At 35.2% G+C, this 16,071-nt stretch overlaps 1 protein-coding gene across 2 annotated transcripts in view; it reads left to right on the forward strand.

Moving 5' to 3' along the window:
• Positions 1-15,749, forward strand: part of GALNT3 (polypeptide N-acetylgalactosaminyltransferase 3) — a 45,478-nt gene extending 29,729 nt beyond the window's left edge. The window contains exons 4-11 of one of the 2 annotated variants that reach the window (XM_060151467.1): positions 2,607-2,756; positions 4,757-4,991; positions 5,610-5,727; positions 7,159-7,359; positions 9,370-9,501; positions 9,706-9,807; positions 13,808-13,960; positions 14,835-15,749. In XM_060151467.1, coding sequence (XP_060007450.1) covers positions 2,607-2,756; positions 4,757-4,991; positions 5,610-5,727; positions 7,159-7,359; positions 9,370-9,501; positions 9,706-9,807; positions 13,808-13,960; positions 14,835-14,957 — 1,214 coding nt within the window. In that variant the 3' untranslated portion in view covers positions 14,958-15,749. The remainder of the gene's footprint in view (positions 1-2,606; positions 2,757-4,756; positions 4,992-5,609; positions 5,728-7,158; positions 7,360-9,369; positions 9,502-9,705; positions 9,808-13,807; positions 13,961-14,834) is intronic. The other variant, XM_060151468.1, reaches the window with a different exon arrangement.
• Positions 15,750-16,071: the final 322 nt, after the last annotated feature.

Below are 16,071 nucleotides of genomic sequence, written 5' to 3' on the forward strand. Positions count from 1 at the left end.
CCAAGTTTGGAACTAGATTCCTTAAAGTCAAATTCTAGCTCCAGCACTAATGAGCAGTTTCCTTATATCTGTAAACTGAGGATAACACTCTTCCGTCAAATCCAAAGCACCATCTACTGTAAGGTAAATCATTACTTTACAGACCATGGGAAAAAAAAACCCACTACCTATTAGATGACATGTCATCAATTAATTATAAGATGTATCCAGACATTAGACGTGGTTGTAAGTGAATAAAGCATAACATTTTTAACCTAATGTTTCAACCATTTTAATCTTTTCTTTCCTAATCACTGTCTACATAAACATATAATGTTTATCTAATTATATCCATGTCAGAAATCTAGTTTTGAAATCTGACATTTTCATGTAACATTATTAGCCTGTTTCTGTTACCTTCAAAACTTTAGTTTTTAATGACAAAAATGGACTAGATACATTTTACTTAACCATTCACTTTTATTTACCCCTTAGCCTTACTATATGTAATACTACAATAAATATCCTTGTGCTTATGTTATTTTCCCTTTTTTTGAATTATATCCTTAGATAAGTTAGGAGAGGTAGGACTGCTTGGTCAAAGGGTCTGAGTATTTTTTATAATTCTTTATAGCAATCAACAATAGATTTGGAAAAGTTTTCTTGGCGAGGGCTATCTTTGAATAGTAGTGTAATTTGTCTTATTGAATCAGTCAAAGAACTATCTAATGAGTCCCCCACTGTGGAAAACGTGTCCCTCGTTACCATAGAAGAGCTTGTGAAGTAGAAACCATAGTCCCTGACTTCAATTTGCTTAAGGAAAAGCAGCATAAATATGTAGGTAATCAGTTAACTGATAGCTAAATCCCAATGATAGCCAACAAAATGTAATTAAGATTTTCAGAGCATAGACCATGTGCTAGTTAGTTCTTGTCTTAAATGTTTTATTTGTACAATAATCTCTCATTGTATCCTCCTAACAATTCCCTGTGAGGGTTAGTCCTATTAGCCCCATTTTTTCTATTATCTCACTTTATAGGTAAAGAAACCGAGGTACAGTAAGGTAAAATAATTTGCCCAGGGTCACATAGCTAAAAGTAATGGTGCTATAAATCAAACCCAGGAAATCTGATTTCACGGCTTTGTGTTTTTAACTTCATAAAATTAGGGTGTGGATGGGGGCTAAATTTAAAGGGCAGGTAAGAATTTATAGGAAGTTCAGAAGTTGTGGATGAATAAAAATTTCTTAACATATGAACAGTGGGAGGGTTTATTGAAGGAATCTGTAGTGACTCCGTTTTAAAAATCAACTCCCATTAAGACCTTTAAAATGTTTCTATTCTTAAGTTGCTGCTCTATAAGTCTATGATTAAAGCAGAAATAGCTATGATTATATTTTTAAGACAAATTACAATCCTACTTGTCTTTCGGAGTATTAATTCTGAGGTACTTAGAAGGTGTTAAAAAAGTTAATCTGTTATTCTGAGACGATAATGTTTAGATAGGCTTATTTTTCCACAAAAGTTATTCCTGGACTCTTACCTCCTTCATGAATGTTTAAGCTTTAAATAAGCAACTCTCTTATCTGCACCACCGGAGAATTTTTTAAAATATGTAATTACAGATAAAGTCAAAGTCACCTGCAATTGCTTCTGAAATCTGGCAGAAACAAACATCTACCCCGGATGTTTGCTGGTGTTCTCAATATTCCCAAATCTTTTTGAGTCTGTGCTATGGGTCCAAGAAGGCCACTTGAAGAACTGCATTATATATTCAACAAAGAGTCAAGAATTCAATGGTGAACAAGCAGGCTTAAGACATTGTTTAAAAATATGGACAACACTTGATTGACTTGATTGATGTGTTTTTCTTTTACCTGCTATTTTAACTCTTGCCTAGTATGTATGTCATCCAAATTGGAATATGGAGTATCTTAAATTATACACACCCATGACTAAAATTTTGCCTGTTTCTAACCTCATTCCTGATTTACATACTCTTTTCTTCCTTCGTATTTTTACTGGAAAAAATTCTGTGTCAGGAGACTCTAGAGCTTTCAAAAATTTTTTGCTGACTCTTTGTAGAAATATTCCCAAACTGCTGTAGCCCTGGATTTTCCTACTCATCTTTCTCTCAAGATTTTGGTCTTAAATTATTTTGACCACTGCCTAAATATCAGATAATTTTTTTGATACTTGAAACTTTTCTATACATTTGCAGATTTAAATGCCTATTTAAATAAGAATCAAATATCTTTTTGGCCAAATTCAGTTGTTTTCACTCCTTTGTCCCTTTTCTCTGGCCTCTAAATGAGTCTTCTTAACTCCTGGGGCCTATTCCTTTGGAAGTCTCCCCCTCCAAACACATTGTGTTTACTGATATGACATGGGCAGGATAACTATGTGTGGTAATGTCACGCATTATAATCGTTCAAAAGTTAAGATCTGTATATATAATTTTTGTTTTCCAATAAGAGTTGAAGATATAATTTTTGTCTTAAGGATGGATGTGTACAACCGTTAAGATTATGCATGTGGAGGACTCATTGCTCTGTGGTTTCTTTATTAGCTTTCATATATATGAAAATATACTTAGAAAGGAGTTAATCTTGATTTTTTTTCTTACAGAGTACTTGCATGGTAAACTAGAGGAATATATAAAACAATTTTCTATCGTAAAAATAGTCAGACAAAAGGAGAGAAAAGGTCTGATCACTGCAAGGTTGCTAGGAGCAACAGTAGCAACAGCTGAAACACTCACATTTTTAGATGCTCACTGTAAGTATACAAGTATAGACATAGTTGTAACATTTTCCCTCCCCCTCCCTCTAACTTAAAAGGTAAGGAAGCATTTTCTTTAAATGCCTAATTGCATTTTCTTTAACATCATTTTCAGCTAGTGATTATAGCAGTGACAGCCCAAGCAGATTACAGCTCTGGGTAGGAAATTCCTTTCACTTATTCAAAGATCTTACGTCCTTTTGTTTGAGGCTCCTTAACTTTATGGCCTCCAGTGAACAGCTTCCCCAGCAACTTATCCATGCCTAGGATTTTTTCATATGCTCATTTTGTCAAAAAAAATGTGGTTTTCCTTATTATTCTTGATTACTACACTTTAAAGTGAGTGAAAGTTTTGTTTAAGTGTAGTCAACCCTATCATTAAACTTTGTCCTAACACTTTTACTTTTTATATTTCAGTTTTTTTTTCCCCCAAAGATTCACACACTCCTTTCTGTGCCAAGTTAGGGGTGCCCCTTTACAGCTTCTGGTATCTTTCCCATGAATGTTGTTAGTTTTTGTTGCTGCTGGGGTTTTTCTCTTTGTATTTTGATTTTTTTTCAGTGTCAGTGATTTTAAATAAAGTACTTAGACAGTATTTTTAGAGTCAATGTTTAATGTACATGTTAGGTATTATTAAAATGTCACTTATTCCCTCGAGCTCTAAGTTTAGTGAGTTTTACTCTTTGTGTGAGTGTTTAGCTTTGGATTGGCCAGCCTTTAGGTTATGTTTGACCAAGCAAATGGTTTTGAGCTTACGCTAATTTTTACAGAAGGGCTTTTGGATTTGCTTGAGTCTCTTTAGAGCTTTCACATTCAGTATTCTCTTTTTTTATTCTTTTTTTTAAATGGTAGAATGGGAACTGCCTTGTCCTGTGACTATTTTTTTTTAAAATAAATTTATTTATTTATTTTTGGCTGTGTTGGGTCTTCGTTTCTGTGCGAGGGCTTTCTCTAGTTGCAGCGAGGCGGTGGGGGGGGCACTCTTCATCGCGGTGCGCGGGCCTCTCACTGTCTCGGCCTCTCTTGTTGCGGAGCACAGGCTCCAGACGCGCAGGCTCAGTAGCCGTGGTTCACGGGCCCAGCCGCTCCGCGGCATGTGGGATCCTCCCGGACCAGGGCTTGAACCCGTGTCCCCTGCATTCACAGGCAGACTCTCAACCACTGCGCCACCAGGGAAGCCCTCAGTATTCTCTTAATACCCAGCATTTAAGAAAGGTCTAAAGGTAATCCAGGAGAGGTGTTTTCAAAAGGAAATGGCTGCTTCTCCAGCATTCCCTCTCCTGGTCCAAAATTACAATACTGTCAGACTGGGCATTCTTCCCCTCCAGGCAAATGAGTCTGATGGTCCTCCTGGACCATGACTGCCAAACTCCACTGAATGATGGGAAGCCCTGAGTAGCATTGTACATGCCACATCTCCTGAACTCTATGTGTGATGTGAGACAGCCTGGCCTGGGGCCAGAACCCAGACCTTTCATGCCACTCCTCCACTCTCTTTCATTAGCGCTGGGCAGGTTTGAATGGTACTTCGTCTCCAACTGCTAAAATCAGAATATTCTGATTCCTTTACTTATTTTCTCCTAAGAACCTGTCAGAGAAATAAAGATTTCAGTTACTCTACCTTACTCAGGGAGACAAGTTTAAGTAAATCAGAACACTTCTGGAGCTAGGTGGTATGGATCAGCAAAACATTATCCTTGATTCATGGCCCATTTTAAACAGAAATACACAGTCTGAAACTTAAATATATCAGTATCATTTTGCTTCCATTGTAAGGTTAAAAAAATCAGTCATTTCCTAACTATGCTTAATCTTGTCTTATATTTTTCATCCTACCCTTATCTCACAAGAAACCTTTAAGAAATCTCCCCTATATAAATGTTCAAAACACTAATGACTTGGTTATTCTCATTTCTCTGTAAACCCTCTTCCAAAACACAAAAGGAAAAAAACTCTGAGTGTTTTCATTGAATTAATTAAAATTGTATTCCTTCTAGGTGAGTGTTTCTATGGCTGGTTAGAACCTTTGTTGGCCAGAATAGCTGAGAACTACACTGCTGTCGTGAGCCCAGATATTGCATCCATAGATCTGAACACGTTTGAATTCAACAAACCTTCTCCTTATGGAAGTAACCACAACCGTGGGAATTTTGACTGGAGTCTTTCATTTGGCTGGGAGTCACTTCCCGATCATGAGCAGCAAAGAAGGAAGGATGAAACTTATCCAATTAAGTAAGATGATTGCTCTCAAAGTCTTATATACAGTTCAAGTATTTGAATATGTATGCATTCTTTGCTTTTTACAGTAATTTCTACAAAGGTAATTCACATTAACAAAATAAAGAATACACATATTCTGTATAGAAGGAATAGGAAAGTCATTTATATATTTATGTACTTGTTTATACATGATGTTACTGAGTAGGAGGTAGAATTAAGTGAGCTCTTATGTCTTCCTTATAATCATTACTTAAGAATCTTTTTTGTTTTTGGCCGAGCCATGAGGCCAGAATCTTGGTTTCCTTACCAGGGATCGAACCCGGGCCCCCAGCCGTGGAAGCACGGAGTCCTAACTACTGACCACCAGGGAATTCCCTTGAGAATCTTTTAAGTTCGGTTAGAAGACACAATAATTTTGTTCTGTTAGGGAAAGATACTTAAAGTTCTTCCTCCCCATCCCCCAAAACTTGACTTTGAAGATAGCATTTTTAGTTTTTATTAATCTATATAAAGCCTTGAAATTGTCATCTCTCTTTAATTTATTTGTACATTTGATTCAGTTGCTCTTAAAATATGTTTTTTTTCTTATTTGGTTTTTATAACAAAGTTTAACAATGGATTATTTTTCAGAACACCCACTTTTGCAGGAGGCCTTTTTTCCATATCAAAAGACTATTTTGAATATATTGGAACTTACGATGAAGAAATGGAAATTTGGGGAGGTGAAAATATAGAAATGTCTTTCAGAGTAAGTTTATAAATATAGCGCTTATACTAAACAATGAAATATATATTTCTAGTTGGCTGATACAGATTATCACGGATGAATGTAGTCTTTACTTTTTGTGCTTTCTAAAATTTAATTGTTAGAAATTTTAGAATAAATATATTTCCTCTTAAAGTGTAACTTAATATATTTATTTATTGCTGCCAGTGTAACAAGAAGAATCAGTTAAACGCCTGTGTCCAGGCAGTAACACCAATTAATGCACTTGTAGCTACTGAATTCCAGCCAAGATAAATATAATTAAATCTACTGCTTCAGGAAATTGGTTGATTATCAAGCGAGTCAGAATGGAAAAACATTTATGTATAATTTTAAAGGACATTGAACTTAACTCTTCAGATTAAACAAGTTTTTTTTTCCCTATACATATTAAACGTTAATATGAGAAATAAAAGAAAGGTGTTAGATGGTCTCCACATGTACGTATTTGATTTCATGAGTTCATTTTCTACAATGATTTTGTCATTCATTTCTTATCACTTAGGCTGGAATGTAGTGGAAAAAGAACTGAACTAGGAGTTGGAAGATTTAAGTTTTGGCTCTGGCTTCATCACATAATGGCAGTGATGATCTTGGCCAAGTTTGAGCTGCTTAAGGGCAGGGGTCTTGTTTTATTCATTTAAGTATTCCTAACCCCCAGCACATGTTGGATCTTAAGCAGTCTGTTGAACAAAACATATCACCAAGCTTTCTCACTTGTTTAAAAAAAAAGAGAGAGAGAGAGAATACAACCACTGCTCTAATATTAGCACATATTATTAAACATGACTTTTAGATTTTTCATTTATGGCAGAACAAACTGTCAAGATATTTAAGTGAGTAGGTATTGATTTAGTGATTTGCCATTTTAGAGTTAATGCAAATAAGTTCTTTGACCCTCTATCTCTAAATAGTATGAAGTTTTTATAATGATCAAGTTTAATAGATTGTGCTTTGGTAATAATGACTGTCTGGAATTTGTTTCTTGATCACAAAATTGAATATACAAGAGATAAATAGAGTCTGGGCTCACTTTCTCCAAGTCTGCTGTGGAAGTCAAATGCAGAAGAGCCATTGGTCTTCTGTGTGGATACTAGATAGCTTGAATAATTTTTGCAAGAAAAAAAGAAGAAGAAATTGTGGACTTTTACTTTTATGAGAGATCTGAAATCACTATTTTGTTAAAGTAATTTCTGAAAATGTGGGGGGTTTTTGTCTCTTGGGTCTGTGCCATTTAATAATAGTTCTTTATCTTTGAGAACTTAAATTGAACTGGCAGTGAACAGAGACTATTTGTAAAGCTGCAATAAATCTCTTATTTTGTTTTTATTAGTATCTTAAAGGTGAACTTAAAAGCAACACTTTGATTTTCCTAAAATACTGTAAATTTAAACAAATATCATTAATTATCAGGTGTGGCAATGTGGTGGGCAGTTGGAGATTATGCCTTGCTCTGTTGTTGGACATGTTTTTCGCAGCAAAAGCCCTCATACCTTTCCAAAAGGCACTCAGGTGATTGCTCGCAACCAAGTTCGCCTTGCAGAAGTCTGGATGGATGAATATAAGGAAATATTTTATAGGAGAAACACAGATGCAGCAAAAATTGTTAAACAAGTAAGTTAGGACTAAATAATTAAATTACGGTAAAAATCCACAACAAGTTCACATGTCCTTTTACCTGTTTGAGTCAACTCAAGCCTAAAACATTTTTTTAAAAAGTTATTTTTAAAGCTGGGCTTTTGAACTCAAAACTATATAACTCATTGATGTCAGTTTTCTTTTCTTTCTTTCTTTTTTTTTTTTTGAAAAAGTCAAGTAAACTGCATTTAAAAAGTTGAGGCATTCTACCTGATGTTACCCTTTTAATATGGAAGATATTTAGTTTTTGTAACTGCTTTGGTTCAGTATTTTACTCAAAGAAAATAAGATTAAGTGGAACTGCTTTTAACTGGTTTTAGGTGATGTGATTAGCACCTAAATCAAGGTGCTTAGTGACATTTTGAACTGGAGGGCTAGACAGTGTCAGAATGGGGCAGGAAAATGAACCAGAAGTATCAAGCTTTCTTATTTCCAGTTCTGGTTCCACTGCTCCCTGGAGGGGTGACTTTGGCAAAGCCCCTTGAGACTGTGAAATGGTTATGGTGCTTCATAGGGTGGTTGACAGATTGGCCTGACATGGAGCATGTGCTCCACCACGTTTCTTCTCTCTCCCTCCCTGTCTTGAGATAAAATACTTGCCTGTCTCCCAGAGCAGCTGTGAAATAAGGAAATAAGTGCTAACAAATGCATGGCGCTGTGGTTGTTATTGACCTGTCCTAGATCAAAGCTCTGCAGAATCATCATGCCTAATGCATTAGAACTGAGTCCCAACAGTTTCAACATTGGATGTGGTAAATAAACTGGAGAGTTTAAGGACATGCTTCGGCAAATGGCACCCAACTCTTTGTAAGAAACAGTGCCGATTTGCAAGCCGGTATATATTGGGATTAAAGGGCATCAACATTTCGAATGTCATAAAGAAGGATCTGGTTACCTCATTTCGCTTTTTCTTTGGTCTCTGGTATCTCCCTGTAACATGTCAGTACCACGCAAAGTCAGAGCACTACTGGGTCAGATTGCTAACTTTTTACCCAGGGCCACCAAAACAAATCGGGCAGATTGTGTACTGCACAAAAGTACTTGGCTAACCAGGCGAGTGGATGCTAAATACAGTTTATGCTCTCTTGTCACCAACAGAGGGGCAAGTGAGCCAGCAAACCCTTGTTTTTAACATAGGGCAAGTAGATCCATACGGTAAAATGCATAAGCTACCCAGAAGTCCTTCAGAGTTTCATACTTTTTGCTAAAACACCTGGGTTCAAAACATTGAAGGTGGCAGAGAAAATATTTTCCTTAGTTGAACTGATAAGCTTGAGTATTTACTTTTTCATATATTTAGGCACCCACTGTAAATTTTCTTTAAAATTTTGCCTGTACCAAATACCTTTTCAATTTTAGTGCTTTTTTTTTTTAAGATTTCTTAGTCCTTTTAAATAAGGTAAAGGAAAATAAAATACAATTGATTAAAAACTTGACTTTTTCTACTAAAACATTGTTATTGTTAGGATATTATTAGAAGATAGTGTTAGGAGTAAGCAATACCCTTAAAACTAGAAAAAAATATTCCCAACTGTGTTGCTTTTTGTGGTCTTGACTGGAGAAGAGATATGTTACATGATGCACAGTTGGCACTGTTTCTCTGTACCTGCTTTCTCACACCACACTTTACAGACCACTTTTGCGTATAAAACTAGGATCAGTTTTGGATGCCCCCACTACCATTTTTTGCCTTCAGCATTTCGCTAGGGATCTTTGTCCCATGACAGAGGTTTGTGGCACAAAGGAAGAATAAAATAGCACTAGGTCGGCACTGCAGTGGTCCTTGATTCTCTTTGAAGCCAGAAGTGAGCAGCCAGGCATACTTGTTGCCTGAATGAATGGTGACTGTAGTTAAATCGCATCTTATATTTTGGCCCAGAATTTTTTTTTTTAAGACCTAAATGTAAATACAAATAGTAGCATTCGAAGTACTTTATCAGTTCTGTTTTAATTAAACATCCGCCTTCACTTCTCATCTTTCTCCAGAAGTCATTTGGTGATCTTTCAAAAAGATTTGAAATAAAGCACCGCCTTCAGTGTAAAAATTTTACATGGTATCTGAACAATATTTATCCAGAAGCGTATGTGCCAGACCTTAATCCTGTTATAGCTGGATATGTGAGTATTTTCCTGTTCCTTTTTAGTTGGTATATTCCCTTCCACCAATATTTATGTGATTCAGAAAAATTGCTGAAATATTTTCTGTTTTATTGCTTTTGAGATTTTACATTATTACTAACACCACTTCCTGAAATTAATTGCGAAAAAATATAAACCACATAGATTTTTTAAAAAATTTATAACTTGAAAATTTCCCTTTAGATTAAGAGTTTTGGTCAGCCTCTATGTCTGGATGTTGGAGAAAATAATCAAGGAGGCAAACCATTAATTTTGTATACGTGTCATGGACTTGGGGGAAACCAGGTGAGCACTGCACTAAAAATCCTCCCTTCTCTTTAGTACCTACAAACAGAAGTAAGTTGTTGCACGTTTTTCAGAATCCCTAAATCAATTTTATGTTCCGGTAAACTGGTATGTGAAACGTTTTTAGATTAAGTTTGGCAATTCATATAGAAGTTGTAGAGTACTTTATTTTGATTTTCACTCTGCCTCTGAGAGCAGTTTGAGGTTGCTTACCCATTTAGTAGAAAGGTAAATGAGAAAATAATAGAATAATACCATTTGAAATGAAAAACAGGATCTTCTATGTGAATCTTTGATGTTGCATGACTATTAGCATGGTGATTTTGCTAAATTATACGTAAAGGCTATATTTAACTGGATTTGACAGCAAATAACATCATGTTCATACTGTATTTTTGTGGTTCATGATATTAAAAGTTTGATGGAGGTACACACACACACACAGATATATACATATACATATACATATATGTACATATATGTCGATGTGTATATATATTCATATCTTAAAATTTTCCTTATACACTATATATTAGAAGAAAACATAATTATATAAATAGTTACATTCTTTTAGAAATAACACTGGACTATCCTAGTAAAAATTAAGGTTTTGAGCAATGAGAAATATTTCCTCATTTGTAAAAATCTTATCACTAAATATAAATACTTATAAATTTATTTCAGCCTTCTTCTAGCATTACATCTATTTTATCATAAAAGTTGAAGATATATTTTATACATTGTTCTGTCTGTTTTTCTCCTATCATTGCCATAAAGATGTTTTTATAGTTCTGTCTCTAAAATAATTTTTAAATTATAAATAGCATATAGCCATCTTTTAGAAATTTGGGGATGCTGAAATAATTCACATATTCTTTCAACAAGTGTTTGTTTGGCGCCTATAGTGTAACTCACACTCTTATAGTAGTGAAAAAGACAAAGTCTCTATCTTGTGGAGCTTATATTCTAGAAGGAAAGGAAAAAATAAATATGTAATTTTAGGTATAAAGAAAAATAAAGCAGAGTAGGGGGATAATGTGTGTGCGGGGGGGTTGTTAATTTTGGAGGTTCAGGAAGACGTTTTTGAGAAGGTGACCTTAGAGTGGAGGCCTGAGGAGTTGGGAGAGGAACCATGTTCCAGGAGGAGAGCATCTTGGCAGAGGACGCAAGGCCAGAGGCCCAGCGGCAGGTAAAAAGAGCAAGCATAAAGCCAGTGTGGCTGGAGCAGAGTGGTCCAGGAAGAGAGGGGTGGAAAATGAGGTCAGAGACATGAATTAGGGGCCAGGTCATATAAGGCTTTGCTGGCCTCGTTAAGGAACTTGAATTTAATTCCAAGTGTGACAGAAGCCACCTGAGGATTTTGAGCTAAAGAATTATATTTTCTAGTTTATATTTTAAGAAGATAACTCTGGCTTCTATCACCCTGACATAGCCATTGATTTTATTTTGATTTATTTTCTTTAAATGTTATTTTCAATCAAGCATTGCATTTAAACTAGTTTGGGAATTGTAGTTCCTTGAGTGCTAGATGTTTTTGAGATATCATCTAACTCGATCATTTCCTCATGTTCCCTTCTACTGTTTTGACCAGATAATGATATATTTTTTTATAGCATAAAACTCCATTGTAACAGTATTGCACTGTGCCAAATGAAAATAAGTATTTTGATAATGTGACTAAATTGACTAATATACTGGTGCAGTGCCGTTTAATTCATTATGGCTTTGTAACACAGTGCTTTGCCTCTTCCCCTTTCTCTTCCAGTGTAGTTGTCCTGGTTCTAAGGTAAAATTCTCTCCAGTGTTCTCAACTAGATAATAACATACTCTTTGGTTGTCTAAGTATCTTCAACTATTCTCCATTCCTTATAACTTCCGTTTTAGTGGTTTTTAAAAAATAATATGAGTAATGTAAAGTTCTGGTCAGCCTTTCTTATCATCTTTGAAAAGTTTATCTTTCTTAAAGAAGTACAGCCAGAGTGCTGTTCTCGTGATCTAAACCCATTTTTTTTCAATGTCTCCATCTGAAGAGCTATCAGTTATAAAAATGATATTATATTTATGGAATGAGATAAATTAAGCATGAGGCTAAGACCAGGGGAACTCAAGATTAATTCGGCTAATGTTTGTGGAGTGCCTACTCTAATACACATAAAGGGTTTAGAACAGTCCCTGCCTAGCACATAATAAGGGCTCAATAAATATTAGTGCTAAGACTAATAATTTCACTATTGAAAATCAATTATGTTCACTCATTTTTTCTTTGGAATGTCAACATTATGAAATATTTGATGTATAATGGATGTTATTACTAGATACACTGCCTGACTTTGGTCTATGGTGAAGTCAGCTAGCTACACACACAATTCCAATAGAGTGCTATGAAGGTTATCTCTGATGCACTATGGGAAGCCTGAGAAAAGTGTAATTTTGTGCATAAGACAAATTCAGGGAAAACTAAAGAAGGAAGGTAATATTTGAATTGGCTTTTGAAGGATCAAAAGGAGTTAGCTAGGCAGGAAAGGATCCAGAAAGATATTCTAGGGAGTAAAGCAAAGTGGAGTTATGGATACATATGTTCTGCATTGGTAGAATTGTGTGAAAGGAGCATAGTGTATAATTGGGACAATGGTTGATGTTAGACTGAAAGTGGAAGATTTCACGTACCGATTAAAAAGTGTGGGGGCTTCCCTGGTAGCGCAGTGGTTGAGAATCTGCCTGCTAATGCAGGGGACACGGGTTCGAGCCCTGGGCTGAGAGGATCCCACATGCCGTGGAGCAACTAGGCCTGTGAGCCACAACTACTGAGCCTGCGCGCCTGGAGCCTGTGCTCTGCTACAAGAGAGGCCGCAACAGTGAGAGGGCTCGCACACCGCGATGAAGAGTGGCCCCCGCTTGCCACAACTAGAGAAAGCCCTCGCACAGAAACGAAGACCCAGCACAACCAAAAATAAATAAATTAATTAATTAAAGTACCCTTAATTAAAAAAAAAAGGAAGTGTGGACTTTTTCTTAGCAACAGTAGTGATTGTGAATCACTAAGCAGGGAATGTAAGGGATCAAATCAATGTTACAAAAGAATAACTGGCAGCAGAGTGGACCAAATTATAGGAGCAGAAATTGGAGGTACCTGGAGGTATTGCAGTAGAGATTTTGAGTGCCTGAACAAAAGAAGTGAGGATGTGGAAGTAAGGATCGGTGGGATGGTAACATCTGAGAGGAAAATTCAGTAAGACTAAGGGGCCACTTAATTGGACATGTGGGGAGAGAGAAACATCAATAATAGTAACAATAGCTAAAAATGTATTGAATGCTTACCATGTACCAGTTATTGGTCTAAATGTTTTACATGTATTAAACCATTTATCTTCATAACCCTATGAGGTAGGAGTTATTAAATTACCCATTTTACAGGCAAGGAAACTGAGGCAGGAAAAGTGTCATCGTGTGCCCCCCGCCCCCCACCTTCGTGCGGCTTGCAGGATCTTAATTCCCCAACCAGGGACTGAACATGGGCCATGGCAGTGAAAGCAGAGAGTCCTAACCACTGGACCACCAGGGAATTCCCAAGAGTACCCTGTTCAAATGTTTCTAGTTTAAATGAAAATGCCATTAATTGAGATGAATAAGAGAGAAGAAACACTTGTGGAGAGAAAGAGGTAGTTAATGGGCTTGCTAAACGTTTCCAGACTCTTTTCTGTGGCAAACCTATTCTAGCCTCCATCCTTCCTGATAGCTTCCAATTTCTGACATGGGAAGGAAGACAATGCCTTCTTAATTAAGTAACTATCTGTTGGTGATAGGCTGGAGAAAGGCTATAATATCTTCTGTCCCAAAAACTCAGGTTACGATTCTGATACTTACTTCATTGTATTATTTTGGTGAAGTACACCTGACTCCATTATTCAGTGAGTTGCTGATTTTTTTTTTTTTTGGCTGACAATTTTGCAACTGAGGATATAGAGTGCTCTCGTCAGTAACAGCATTCTTCCTTTCACAGTACTTTGAATACTCTGTTCAACATGAAATTCGGCATAACATCCAGAAGGAATTATGTCTTCATGCTGCTCAAGGTGTCGTTCAGCTGAAGGCATGTGCTTACAAAGGTCACAAGACATTTGTCACTGGAGAACAGATATGGGAGATCCAGAAGGTACCTCAGTACAATTAATTCACCCCTTTATGTAATTATTTTGATTAGCTCTAATTGCTTATCTGGGAAAATACATGAAACATACTGTATTGATATTATCTGTCAGAATTTCTGTCTTTGTTAACTTTGTCATTACGTATGTCTACCCATGTGGTAAGAAAGAAGATATCTATGAATTAAATACTCTTAGGAGCAAAATAGTTATAAAATATCTTACGGCATGATTTATGCAGTTCAACATGTCTGTGGATTATTAGTAATATTTGTTTGTATATGTTTTAGAATTTCTTATGATGCTTCTTGTGACAGTCATACTTTTGTTTTCCTGGCAGAGAAGAGAAAAATAATTATTTTTTCTTACCTAAAGTGATTAATTCTTTCCTTCCCTATTTTAGTACTTTTTCATGAATCTAGAATTGAGAGAATATGTGAAAGGCTTTTTTTTCTGTTTTTAAACATATGTTTTAAAACTTAGCTGGAAACTAACAGTTCCTACCTGAATATTGTTTTGTGTAATTCTAGAACACTATAAAACTGACTTTTATGACTGGATTTTTTAGAGTTTTATCACTTATATCAATGAAATATTTGTTATTTGAGAACTTGATTGAGACCTTTTTCTGCATACCTCTCTTCATTTATATAACACCTTCTGTGAATTGAACAGTGGTGGCATAAATGATGTTGCCTACACCAAAAACCAACAAGATTTTATCAGACATAGTAGATATTAGAAAGATTAAAAGTTAAGAATGGTGTATATTTGTTACATAAGTCTCTCTTTGGCTTCCATGAGACCATAAATTGTTTTTATATTTCTCCGTTAACTTTGAGTTTTGAAACTTAATGTCTGTTGTATTTCTTTTTATTCTAGGACCAACTTCTATATAATTCATTCTTTAAAATGTGCCTTTCAGCAAGTGGAGAGCATCCAAGCTTAGTGTCATGCAATCCATCAGATCCACTCCAAAAATGGATTTTTAGCCAAAATGGTTAAGTGTTCCTTAAAATTAAGGAGTTGAAAAAGGAGATATTCTTTCTTATAAAACTGTGACTAGGCATACACTGTAGTTTTTGAAAATTATGCAAAAGCAGCTAACTGTAACTTATTCCAAGTGCATTTTTCTTATTTATATCTTAAAATGTCTATGTAGCACCGCTACAGAAATCCCTTAAGTTTCCATTTCAAAGCACAATAGCTAGTAATACCAAAGACTATTTTGAAAAGTCCAGATGCAGAGGAAAAGATGTTTACAGTATGATGAAAATAATTTTCCAAGTAAAGTGATGTTCGTGTGCTTTGTACGCTTGAGAATATGCATAGCTACATTCACACACTCACAATTAAAAATTTTTCTTCTAGTTTTTTTGGGGGGGAGGGAGAAAGATTTGATACTGTATTTTTTTAACTACATAGAAATGGATCAATGAAGGTCAAAAATTGGCCTTTGTGTAAAACCAGGAAATTTTTTATAGAGCTAGAATTTATTATATAAAAATGCAGGTAAACTTCTTTTGCATTTTGTTAACTTATCTGTCAAATATTTCCTTAAACATGAAATTAAATGAATAAGGAGAAGACTATTTTTAACACTTCAATTTCTTGGCAAATTTAAAAATATTTCTTAGTCTAAAGTTTACTTGACTTGAAGCAAAAGACTTAAAAAAATAACTATACTGTGTGTTTTCCCAAAGAAATTAAAAAAAAACCTCTAAGTCGCTATCTGTTAAAAAGGTGTCTTTTTCCTTTCTGCTAGTCTTTTTTCCTATCAAAATTCACTAATCTTGAATGTTTATGAAATTGAATTTCAAATGCAGAATACTTGACTCATTTAAAGCAAAAATTTTTTTGTTACTGATTCAATTATAGATTGTCTTTGTAATGAATTTTTTCACCAAAAAACCTTATTACTATCTATGGAAAACACAATAAAACAAATTCTTATCACTATTGTAACTATTTGTTTTTTTATTTTTTGGATAAAATATATAATTGATAATAGCTAGGGAAAGCATGAATTTTGTATTCTGAATTTCTAAGCACCCACTGCAGGGTCATCAGATATTTCTGAAGGGAAAAAACATTTAATAGTAATGGCATAAAAAGTGGG

Source organism: Lagenorhynchus albirostris, chromosome 6 (genome assembly GCF_949774975.1).
Source record: "Lagenorhynchus albirostris chromosome 6, mLagAlb1.1, whole genome shotgun sequence".
Taxonomy (NCBI): domain Eukaryota; kingdom Metazoa; phylum Chordata; class Mammalia; order Artiodactyla; family Delphinidae; genus Lagenorhynchus; species Lagenorhynchus albirostris.